Source organism: Hyposmocoma kahamanoa, unplaced genomic scaffold, assembly GCF_003589595.1.
Source record: "Hyposmocoma kahamanoa isolate Upper Pololo Valley unplaced genomic scaffold, ASM358959v1 224, whole genome shotgun sequence".
NCBI classification, from domain to species: domain Eukaryota; kingdom Metazoa; phylum Arthropoda; class Insecta; order Lepidoptera; family Cosmopterigidae; genus Hyposmocoma; species Hyposmocoma kahamanoa.
In genome coordinates, this window is record NW_020653743.1 from 1,594,562 (window position 1) to 1,607,254 (window position 12,693).

General features: G+C 36.6%; 1 protein-coding gene across 1 annotated transcript in view; it reads left to right on the forward strand.

The window, feature by feature from the left end:
• LOC113228105 (guanine nucleotide-binding protein G(I)/G(S)/G(T) subunit beta-1) overlaps window positions 1-12,693 on the forward strand; it is a 61,590-nt gene that overhangs the window by 32,214 nt on the left and 16,683 nt on the right. The window contains exons 2-3 of the mRNA XM_026461255.1: window positions 10,982-11,101; window positions 12,483-12,628. Of these exons, the coding sequence (XP_026317040.1) occupies window positions 11,045-11,101; window positions 12,483-12,628 (203 nt within the window). The 5' untranslated portion in view covers window positions 10,982-11,044. The remainder of the gene's footprint in view (window positions 1-10,981; window positions 11,102-12,482; window positions 12,629-12,693) is intronic.

The window sequence follows — 12,693 nt, forward strand, 5'->3', positions numbered from 1 at the left end:
AATGAAATTATGTTAAGTTAAACTGCACGATCATTCTGCGTATGATCATCATCGTCAACCTAATAATAATACGTCCCACTGTTGAGTAAGGTTCACCTTGATGGAGAGGACTGGTCTAGGGGCTACTCCCGGTCTTTGTCCGACATCCGTCCGAAGCAATTACTGTCAAATAATTAATAATCGACTAAATCAAAAGACAAACCCCCAGTACAGATAGGGGACTTGACACGTTAACCCTCCAGTAGGACTAAGGGCTCTTTCACATAAACACGATGCGACGTCGCATCGTGGAAATCTATAACGAGCAACGTAAAAATTCTCGCCACGACATCGCAACGTGCCACGACGTCGTGTCGTAGAAACTCACGGTGCCGCATTCATTTGTTATTCAATATTCAAAGATGACTTTGTATTCTTCTGATGTTTTGTCCCATACTACAGGACGCTTCTCGACTAGGGTTATTAAATAATCAATCTCAATGTCGTCTGTTGTCTTTGAATATGGAATAACAAACGAATGCGGCCCTGGGGAGCGCACCGTGAGTTTCTACGCTATCTTGTCGTGAATTTTTACCTTGCTCGTCGTAGATTTCCACGATACGACGTCGCATCGCAAGCTTATCTCGAAATTTTACTAGAATACCTTACATATACCAATGATTTTTTTTATATCAACTGTACTAAAAAGAACACGTTTACTGTACGATATACATTCTTGAAATGGTTTTCATTTCTTTTGTAAAAAAAATAAATTCTGAAATATAGCCAGTGTCCCTACCGCTCGATCCAAGCAAAATGAACCGTATTGGTATGGGAAAAATTTGGATTCCAGCTGAAACTACGATGACATTATTATTGACTGCCTCCGTGGCGGAACGGTTACCATGCCTGCCACGCAGAGGTCCCAGGTTGGATTCCCGGACCGGGAGAAATATTTGTAGTGCCTACATTGATTTCACTCGTGAGTTTGGATGTAATTTGTGGTTGTCTATGTGTGTGTCCACAGCACACGCAATACAGGGTGTCCCTAGTGCTATGTTGAGTGTGTGCGTTATTATTATTATTATTATCATTGTTATTATCATTATTATTCCAAAGAAAAGTGTCTTTAAGAATACAAGAATACAAGAGATTTATTTGCTGAAAAATGTAGTTTACAATGGTGTTATAGTATATTATTATTAGATCGTACATTTCACCAAAACTTGGCATGCGAATATTTTACACAATTCTTATTTCAATCACGCACAGTGGTTAAATTTTACATTTTATGTTATCTATTAAAAAATCATTTATATTGTAGTTGCATTGTGTAACTAACAAATTATGTAATTTTATTTTAAATTGCCTACAATTTAGTTCTTTAACTGCATCTGGTATTTTATTTAAATATTTTAGGTGCCAATATAAACATCGTTCTATTGTAAAATTCCAAGGTGGGGCGTTGTTTTGGCCGTATTTCTATATTGTTCCTTGTTTTCCTGGGATGTCTGGTTTTCACTAGATTAAAGTTGCCTGGATTTTGTTTTATATAAACACAGGCCTCGTAAGTATACATAGATGGTAGGGTTAAAATCTTTAGTTTTCTAAAATAGGGTACACAGCTTTCTCGCTGGCCCACACCAAACTCCATGATCAGATAAGTTTATTCAGTAAATACTTCACAAACTTCGGAACACTGACGAAATGTGATATAATATTGGCATATACTCGTATAACATGAGTAAGAGTATAAATTATAACTTGACGTTCATTGCTTAGTGTGTTTGACAACTTCGAAACTAGTTCATTAGCAATTAAATATGTTAACTTACAATGACATATCTGGGCCCCAATTCTGATAATTTAAAATCACCTCAGTTGTGTGTCGAGAGAGTCTATGGCAGGATCTTGTACGTTTGGTATTCTGCTATAAGTTTAGAATAATGCCTTGTCAATTATTAGCCTTCAATGGAGAGTCGATTGCACGTCGATGGCGTAGTGTGCTATACTATATATATTTAATTAACGGACTTTAAAAAAAGGAGGAGGTTCTCTATTCGTTTGTATGTTTATTTTAACTTGTGAACTGATTTTGATGATTCTTTTTTTTTGTTGGAAAGAATCCTCAGCAGTGGTCTCTCATTTCACCTCTAAGGGTGCAAAGCAGGGGATGAATACTTAATTCCGGTAGCCGGAGACATGTAATTTCACGGACTTTTGAGGTCGGTTTTTTTAAAGATAAAATTTCTGATAAAAAAAGATAAAAATTAAGATATGCATAGTAGTTTCCATTTTAGTAAAGCGACGTCAATCGTTAGTGATTGAATGAGTAAATGCTATCACTGCCATTCCACATTCACTCTATTGAGACTCAACTGCCATTGTTACTTTATTTTAGCAGAATAGCAAATATTATTATAATTGCAATATAATCTCAATATAATTACTATGTACGGTACTAATGACCAGTAGTAGATTTCGAAAAAGATCCCTGTCTAAACCTGCTACAAGGAAACAATTGTCGGTAGTGGGAACGCAGCTTAGTATGTTAACGCAGCAGGGGAAGCGTGGTGCTGATTTTCAGCTGTCACAAAAATGTTTATTCACTCAAGACTGAAATAGCTCCAAATTGTGGTCTTCACTCGAGAAATTAATAGATTCAGGCGTTACTTTGCTGAAGTCCATGTTAATAAAAATGGAAATAAATTTTGCACGATTTAACCTTCACTGGGTTCACGAAGTAGTTAATTAATTTACTTCAATATTTCTTTACTTCACTCGAGTCTCGAATAGCCCCAAATTGTGGTTTTCACTCGAGAATCGAATAGCCCTAAATTGTATTCACTCGAATCTCGAATAGTCCCAAATTGTAGTGAGACTCGAATAGCCCTAAATTATGTTTTTCACTCGAATCTCGAATAGTCCCAAATTGTGGTGAGACACGAATAGCACTAAATTGTGGTTTTCACTCGAGGGTCGATTAGCCCTAAATTGTATTTTTCACTCGCATAGTCCCAAATTGTGGTTAGACTCGAATAGCCCTAAATTGTGGTTTTCACTGGGGAGTCGAATAGCCCCAATAATTGGACATGGATTCCATAATTTTGTTTCTCGATTTGTGTATAATACCTTCGAAAACACATTGAAAGTTATTTAGCGTGCGGGTTGTGTGCGCTTTTTTTGAAAATTTACTACCAAAAATAAATTAAACGCCCGACTCGGGCTTATGATCTCTTAGACCTATCCTTTTAATGTAGACATAAATGTAAAATGTAAATAACTTCGTCACTACGTTTCAATGCAACCAGCTAAATCTTATACGAAACAATATGATTCATTTTGTAAATATAAAATATCCATTTGTTTCCATGTAAATATGTTCGTATAGTCGCTTTGTGTGAAAAATACGTGCAGCGAAATTGAAGTGAAAAAAAAATCTTTTTTAATATTTGTTGAATTGTTATATAATTACCCCGTTTAACATTTGTCAACGTGGAATTTATTTTCATAATTTTAATAAATATTTCCTATTAATATCGTGTTTTAGTTTAGCTGCAAAGAAAAAGCTGACTTCAATATAGGGGAGAATCGGTTATATTGTACCACTAGAAACCAGCCCCTGTAGAATGCCGCCTCGATAAAGCTATTATATCCACATTTTGTTCTCAAATTCGCGTGATAAAGCGGCATTTTAAAATTTTATCACAATAGCTAACGTAGCGTCACATTTTTAAATCATGCGAGCGCCGCGACCAATGACTGCAAAAGATTAATACGGTGCCAAACATGGCTGCAAGGTCACAGGTGATTTTAAAACATTTTGACAGTTCTGCACAGTAATTTTATAAACCTAAAATTGAGCGCGATAAACGAGATGAAAAGACATAATAAAAACAAACAAATTGATATATATAAATTATTGGAAAAAGGTTAAGAGAACATTTTTAATACAGCTGAAATACATGAGAGTAATTAGAAATACGTAAATAATAACTAATATAATGTAAAAGATATAAAAACAGAAACCACAAAAACTCGACATTTTTTGTTTCATCGTTTTTCAAATTTAGCTTTATCAACTGAAATAAATATAGTCACGGGGAGGTATATCACACATATTCTGCCATGCTACGGTCACTGTATTTGACTTTTAACATCGCTAAATAAATGTTTTGCGGAGATTTGTTTTACATAAGTGATATAAAATCTATAAATGTTTCATTGCATGCTACTGGTGCGTTGACAAAACGCATTTCTTATTTATTTTTTGTTATAGAAAATCTCAATCGCGCCTGATCGTAAGTGACGGTGAAGCTTGCACACCTAAGTATATAATGCCTATCCACTGTCGTATTGGAAAGGCCCTAGTTATAGTTCAGGGAATAAGTTTCCTGGAAATACCACTCCGTAGCCGTTCGCCGTATAAATGTGGAAGTCTAACGCTTCATTTATACGCGGTTTAAAAGTAATGTGATAAAAAATCTCTGTTTTTCCTTGAGATAAAACCTCGTAAGCAGCAGGCTAAATGCGTAAGGCGAAACACAGCCGGCATTGATTTTCGGTGTTTCCGCCCCAGTGTTGTCACTTCTGTACTTTTGACAGTGTTGCTGTTTAAACAATTGTTTTTACCAATCTGCCAAATCTTTTACGGTGTTGTCGTTTGAGCAACTGTTTGTAAGTATTATCTGTCTAAAGTTTGGCACAGATTACGGGATTAAACTTATTTATTTATTGGAAAGTTGGAATATCAATTCACTGGGCAGTGAAAATGTTTACAATGCAAAGATTAAGATTTTTGTCGAGAACATTATTGTTATTAGGTTTCTATTGAATATCAGGATATTTTACCACCATAATATTCAATATTTTTTGTGAAATTACTCCACTAGTATGTTATAATTATTAATACAAAGATCAAACACTTAGAAAAAACACATCGCTATGCCAACTAAGCATAGCGTCTGCCACGGTTTGCTGGGAGACGTTGGTTCGAATCCAACCGGATCGTTTTTTCTAAGTGTTCGATCTTTGTTTAATAATTATAACATTATAGTTGTTAAAGATTTATAACAAATTAACAAAATTATATGACACCTCAATGTCATAGTATAATAAGAGCAAAGAGGGTATCTCCCGCCCTTTCGGCGCATAAGTGCCTATACTTCACCGACGCATAGGGTTGTTACATTATTTTTTTAGTTGTACCTACCAACAGGTTGTAAACGTAATTTGAAATTATTAAGATGTCCATCATAGCATTCTCCAGCTGTATTGAAACCTTTGTTAAATGCATTAGGTACATACCATACGTATTGATATGTATACCAACATAGCGGATTCGTATCTTGATTGTGGAGTATGATTAAGAAATAGAATACAATGCTGAATAATTATGAATTTAAGGCATTCTTGGTCAAACTGCCACGAACGCAGCAATAAACATGTCTTCTGTTCGATGTCATTTTTAACCGACTTCAAAAAAGGAGGAAGTTCTCAATTCGTCTGTATGTTTTTTTTTGTATGTATGTTACGCGATTTCTCCGCCATTTGTGAACCAATTTGATGATTCTTTTTTTGTTGGAAAGAAGGTACAGTCAACAGCAAATCAAGCTACACATTGACGTATCTTGTTCCGTTGCACTGGAGGCGATTTTCGGACAAAAACGTGTAGTCTGATGTGCTGTTGTCCGTACCTCAAATGTGGTCCCATTTAAATTTCTAGAAAATATTCCACCTCTAAGGGTGGCAAACTAAGGGATGAATGACTTTTGAGGTCGGTTTTTTTAACCGGAGGTTAGGTTATTAAACACCTAACGACTGCTTCAACCCTGTAATGAATGGCGTTTGCGACAACCCGTGTTACGCAATGCAAGTGTACTGCACGATTATGCGAATATTTGAGTCCGTACTAGGGTTGTTGCGAATATCAGCATCAGCATGCGCATTCATTGACGCTGATATTCATTGCGAATGTTCAAGTCGTGACATGACCGAAAAGGTATGCTGGAATAATTCAAAAACTTCCAGACTAACTATGAGCCGAAAAAGCACTTCAGCTGTTATTTTTAACGTATAACTTTGATATAGTTCCACAACAATTAAACTGTGCAGATTGATTGTTTTCATGAAGATCGATTCTTTTGTTAATAAATGTCGCAAAATCAATGAAATAATATTTTATTATAATACCAAAGAATAGAAAGCTTTTTCGTGTAGATAGATATTGAGTATGGATGTGCAAAAATCTGCATCAGCAACAACCCTAGTCCATACACAGCGCGCGCATATTCAAGCCGCGCTGCCACATTTGTATTGAGTTACATGCTACTTATTACATGCTATGGCCATGGCCTTTTATTACGTGATTGTTGAAATTGCCGACATGTGTTAAAAATCTTTATTTTACAGCTGGCAAAAGATTTATTACTATTGTTTTAAACGAATATGTAGTTTCGCGAAGGCAATGTTGCTTGGCGTAAAACTTTAATTGCTATTTATAATTTTTTATGGTTTTCTTTATTGTTTTTTTTTTCTCATTTATTACCTATTACAAACTCTATGAAGTCTAAATTACGAAATGGAGGCAATGTGTTTACTCCGAGAGATGTAAATGTTTACAATGCAAAGACGTAGGAGGCCTAAAGATTAACACTATGGGAGTTAGATGAGGAAGTCCTACGGAATCATGATTATAGCACTAGAGTTCGTCTACAGAACTACTGCCGCGAAGCAGGGCCCCATTTCTGCTAATTTCAAATCACCTCAGTTGTGTGTTGATAGAGTGTAAATGGTAGGTTTTTGTGCGTTTGGTAGCCATCGAGCTACTATTCAACTGCCATTGCATTTTTTTGGTATTTTGCCCTTCGATGGCAGTATTTGAAGACTAAATTGTTGTTTAAACGATGTCAAAATTAACATATGCGTAGTAATTTCCATGGCAGTTTTTAACCGACTTCAAAAAAGGAGGAGGTTCTCAATTCGACTGTATGTTCTTTTTCTTTTTTTGTATGTATCTTACGCGATAACTCTGGTATTTGTGAACCGATTTTCATGATTCTTTTTTTGTTGGAAAAGGGGTACTTCCATAGTGGTCCCATTTCATTTTGAAGAAAATCACCCACCTTTAAGGGTGGCTGTTCACGCATGAAGATTCATTTTTATAAATAGCGCCTAACTTTAATTTAGGAGCAATTTTTTTAATGGTTGATTTTGCTGTTTCGCCAATTCAAGGCGTTTTTCTCTCAATATACTTTGAGTAGTGAGAACCGATTATTATTATCTCCAGTGTCAAGTCCTGTATAGTGGCGAACTAGGGGATATTTCAATAAAACTTAGAAAATAAACGTGATTCCACGTACTTTTGAGGTCGGTTTTTTTAGTACTCTGTACTGAGATTATATTAAGGCAACAACGACCGTTAGTAATTGAATGAATGAATGTGCCACCACTGATATACCACTGTGACCCAACTGCCATTGCAAATAGATTTTAACAGAATAGCAAATTATTATCATAATTGAAATGTAATTTCAATGGAATTACAATGATCAGTAGGGTTAGCACAGCAGGGCGCGACTTGAGCGAGAGCGACATAAAACGCGAGATCTCTATGCGAGAATAGCAGTGTCTCCACACATTAATAAGTAAAAATTAAAATATAAAGTTCTACACAGTGTTTAGCAACAATAATGATGTGATATAAAAAGGTCTGTAGCACAATGGCGGAGTGTTTCACAATGCCGCTGATATTCTGCTACAGCCTGTCATGTTCATAAAAAGAAGAAGAACTAACACACACAATCATTCTAGATCTAAGATTTCAAGCCGATTATTAGATATTTACCACACACATGAATCGTTATAAATATTTTTTTCATTACTATTACCTCAGAATAATAACGCATAGAAACCTAGTCTGCACACGCTAAGTGAGGCAAATTGAAGCGCTCCTAATGGGCCTACACGAGCGGGCGGGCCTTCAGTGCTCAAGGTCAACCTGCACCGCGAACAGCCCCAGAATTTTAGCTAAAAATGACGAAATGTGCGGAAAAAGGAGTGTGAAAATACGTCAGACAAACATAAAATAGATACTAACATCACATTCCTCAAGGAAGTAACGCGTTTCAACTTGTATTTTAATATAAATATTCACTAAAACCGAAAATTAACCTACTACTAAAACTAGCCTACATGAATTTGATTTTTGCCTCACTTGTGACAGTTCGTTTGATATGAAACTATCATTCTATGCGTTATTATTCTAAGACTATTACACACAGAGCACTATCCACGCACAACTACACTACGCCTACCTTCAAGGTTTGCCACTGGACAATAACCAATTAAAACACTTCTTACGCATAGTACGTAATGACAAAATATAAATTATGTCGCTCTCGCGCTAGTCGCGCCCTATCGTGCTAGCCCTACGGGGTTTTAAAACAATTGTCAGGATTGTGCCCCTGTAATGTGAACATTACTACGTAATGACTTTAAAGGAGTACCCCCCGTTACCGAATAAACAGTAGCGCATATGGTGTATCACACGGTTTTTGTCTTGCATGAAAACGGACACAGCTCTATACGTTTATCGAATAGGATTGTCAAGAAAATCGAATGAAACTATCGACTATATTGATTTTTTTAATCATTTTTTTAAGTTTCGATCAATTTTTCAAATATGTTTGTACGCACTGCTTCTTGATTCATTAGATGAACCCAATACCTCCTGTTCTTCCGGCGGCAAAGCCGTTGGCGTCTTCTATGGCAATATAAAAGTGCAACAAAGCGTGGATCCATCACAGACGTGTTCCCAGGGCGATTGCTGTGTGAATACCCCGCTGTCTATCCGTTTTTAATCGAATGCGTTAAAACGTGCAGGAAAATGCCGTGTAAACCAAGGCTAAGGGTGCTGGTTGAAACTACCGGTACATGGGACTTGCTACGACGACAAGTAATCCCAAACACTTAAGCGATTCCATTGTTAAGACCACTTGCTAATTATGCGATGCAAAACCAACCAAAAAAACGTGGAAATATCTATGTTTAACGGCGTATTAACATTATTAACCTGTCGTTGACTTTTCCACTTTCTCGATGGTGTTACGCCATTTGGATTCTTTAGTTGAGCTTGGTACTTTGTTTGGCGTGCTTCAGAACTAAACGATTCCTCGTTATCCAGCAGGGTTGACGGGTACTACTTGATTTAATAGCATAACCCTTGGATTGGGTTACTAACAAACTATATCAGATTAGATACTACCTTATATCACGTAAATCAGCCATTCTTGAAGTAACTTTCACTATCTAATTTCCGTGGCAATTTTTATTATTTAAATATTCAAGTAAATTATCATGTAGTTATTATACTTCGTTTTAATCCATTTTAAACAAAAAGTAAACAAACAAGTTACTGACTCGAACATAGACGGTTTAGTGATGGCCAATTGTAATGCCAACTACAAATCGATTAATTAATTGAACGAATCAATTTGTTTAATTGAGTCATACTAGCGGTTTTATTTACATGAAAGTAATGAAAATATATAACCTTGTATATATTTAAAATTACGAAATCTTAATTTTAAGTCCTCCTTCAAATCCTTACACTTAGATATTCGTTCGATTGCGATTAAAATTTTCGATTTACTAATCGATTACAAAAACTATAATTGAATGAACTGAATTTTTTTTTCGTACAGCACTATGCAACCATAGACAAGTAATAGAATTATAGATGAAAAATAATCTCACTTTTGGACTACCGTTTGTCAAATACGATTTTAAGATGCTATTCAAATGAATATCGTTGAAAAAAGTGATGAGATATCAAGTCTAAATCTGCGAAATATACGTGAAAGTGTTACACTTATTCGATATATTCAGTGATTGCTTTGGAATAAACAAACAAGTTTGTTTACTTTTTGTTTAAAATGGATTGTAACAGACTATAAATAATATTTCTCGATACAATACCTGAATAATAAAAATTGCCACGGAAGTTAGGCAGTGAACACTAGTCCGAGAATGACCGAAATATTATGTCTAGTTTCAAAAAGAAATGTCGTATATACCACATCTCTATCTGTACACTAGAATTCCCCCTCCGTCATCAATACTAGTGTTGCCATTTTACTGTTTATTCTACTCAAATCGACAACTACTTAGCATGTAAATTGGTAAATATTTTGAAATTTGCTATAGCGTTACGATTTTTTAGATTTAAACAATGTATTAATAAATGGCTCGTGCTAACAGATTTATTTACTTAGAGTTGGTTCATTGCTCAAATCATAATCTGAGGTAATATTCCATAATGCCGGCGCAGTATGTTTCTTGCAAAGAAGAAAGGGAACTTCTTCTGTCTGATTGTCGTTATTTGGGCAAATTTTTCAGGACAACGTGTTAGTCCTGCGCCTGGTGGTTACTGTTCCTCGTTCTGTTTCTAAAAGACACCACAAATACAGCGCAAAGCCCTAATTCCTGCAGCATTCACCTTTCTTTCATGTGTTTAAGCATGGCTTTGGTTCAATCCGCATAACAGTGTTGAATCGATCTCTTTGAAAAACACCTCGGAAATTTTACAAGAAAACTGTTGTTTTTTTTTTAAACAACTGAACTAAATAGAATACTTTACGATATACATTTTTCAACTAGGCGTTAATTTAGTTTGCAAAAAATAAATTCGGAAATAAACAGAAAAATAAAAAGACGTTTCCGAGGCCGGCTATCGGACACCCACGTTGCGTCACACGTCGCAGACAATACGTGTAAATAAGAATTAGTCATAAGTGTTGTATTGTATTATTATGTATTTTAGTCTTTCAGGTGTGTATTTATGGGTCTTTGTAATCTGAATACAAATAATAAAATAAAATAAATAAAGCCAGTGTCCTTGACACTCGATCCAAGCATTAGTAGTATGGGAAAAGTTTTGCATTCGAGCTGAGGTTTCGAGTATCGACTTTAAACACTAATTTGGCTTTGTACATTGTTCCAGGTCGGTGCGTGTATCGGAGCACGCGGAGGCTAGAGGACGCAGACTGACAGCGCGACTATCGCCATGAACGAGCTCGATAGCCTGCGCCAGGAGGCGGAAACACTTAAGAATGCCATACGTGTAAGTACTTCTTTATTTTTCTCATAAAAAAGTGGACACACGCTTGACCACATTCTCATCTGACTCCAAGACTGTACAAATCCAGAAAACTCGGACCCACTTCGGTTGTCGCTTGTGCACCAAGTCCTGTCCGAAACCGAGAAAATACGATGACACAGTTTTATAAATAATTAATTAGTTTTGAATCACTAGATTTGAAATTTTATTGATAAAATTCATCATAGACAAGACTTCAAGATCAGTAAACTGTGAAACGGTCTAAGGTGAAAACCCTGAAAATCATAATAGTTTTGTATGTTGAAATTTATTCGATGTAAAATTTTACTTGTAAAGAATTCTTCTTAGAAGTTTTAAAATTACGCAGACACTGCTGTCTCCAGTTCACTTCCACTTGACCTTGAAACTGTTGCTGACATAATTGATTTGCCTGTAAATATTGACAGCGACGTGTGCTTTGACATATAATAAGCACAACAAGCAAAACAAATGTTTTTTCATCGACATCCGTCATGACACTGACGGAACACTCGAGTATTCAAGCATCGAGCTGTTACCAATGTACAGAAGTAGCAATTGGCGACTGTATCCGGTTGTCGTTACCAGGACGTCTACTACCGTTCTCTGTCCGAAACATTTACTGTCAAATAAGTAATATTCGACCAAATCAGGAGACTATGTCAAGTATGACTCTTCATTCGCATCATGTGTTTTTACGGGGGAAATGCGTTATGCATACCCTCGAACCCGGTGAGACCCGAGGGTTATGTGGGACTGGCCCTCCAGCAAAGGGAAAACCCACCGGCGCACCCTCTAGCCTGGGTGTCATGGGCGCCGTACTACGACTTCTGCCAAGTTGCCCGCGCTAAAGAGAGTCGGACGCTTGACTCATCCCCCCAGACGGGTGAGACCGTGCAATGCGGGCATGGGATCGCTGGCCTCACTGAGGAGTAGACCCCCTGCTCCATCGCCCGTCAACTATTAAATTTATCTACAACAATTTTGACATGTGACAAAAACAATGTACAATAACAATAAACGTAAAACTTAGTTCTTTATTTTGTTTTTATTTAAAAATATAATATTTTGACAATGTGACAATTTATATTCGCACTGGACACATGGGCCTCTCGAAAGACTTGGTCTTAGCCAGTCAAAACTAGAAACCAAATAGTCGATGAGCACTGTTTTAAAAAAATTGTAAATGTTCTTACGCTTTATTGGAACTCAGCGTGTTATTGTTTGTCTGTGCCCTGTGACTCGACACAGTGTTTTTTTATTTTTTACACGCCTATCCATAACGATGAAGATGGAGCTTGTTTCTTTCTGACTTTCATCGTGAAGTTTTTCTTGTTGCTACACGAAACTGAATTACATTTTTCAGGATGCGCGCAAAGCGGCCTGCGACACGTCGCTGGCGCAGGCGACGGCCAACCTGGAGCCGATCGGCCGCATCCAGATGCGCACCCGCCGCACACTCCGCGGACACCTCGCCAAGATCTATGCTATGCACTGGGGCAGTGACTCCAGGTAAGAACACAACCAAAATTGCTGTAGACCCCATTAATAAGCAGCTCCCTAATCAGATATTAAGT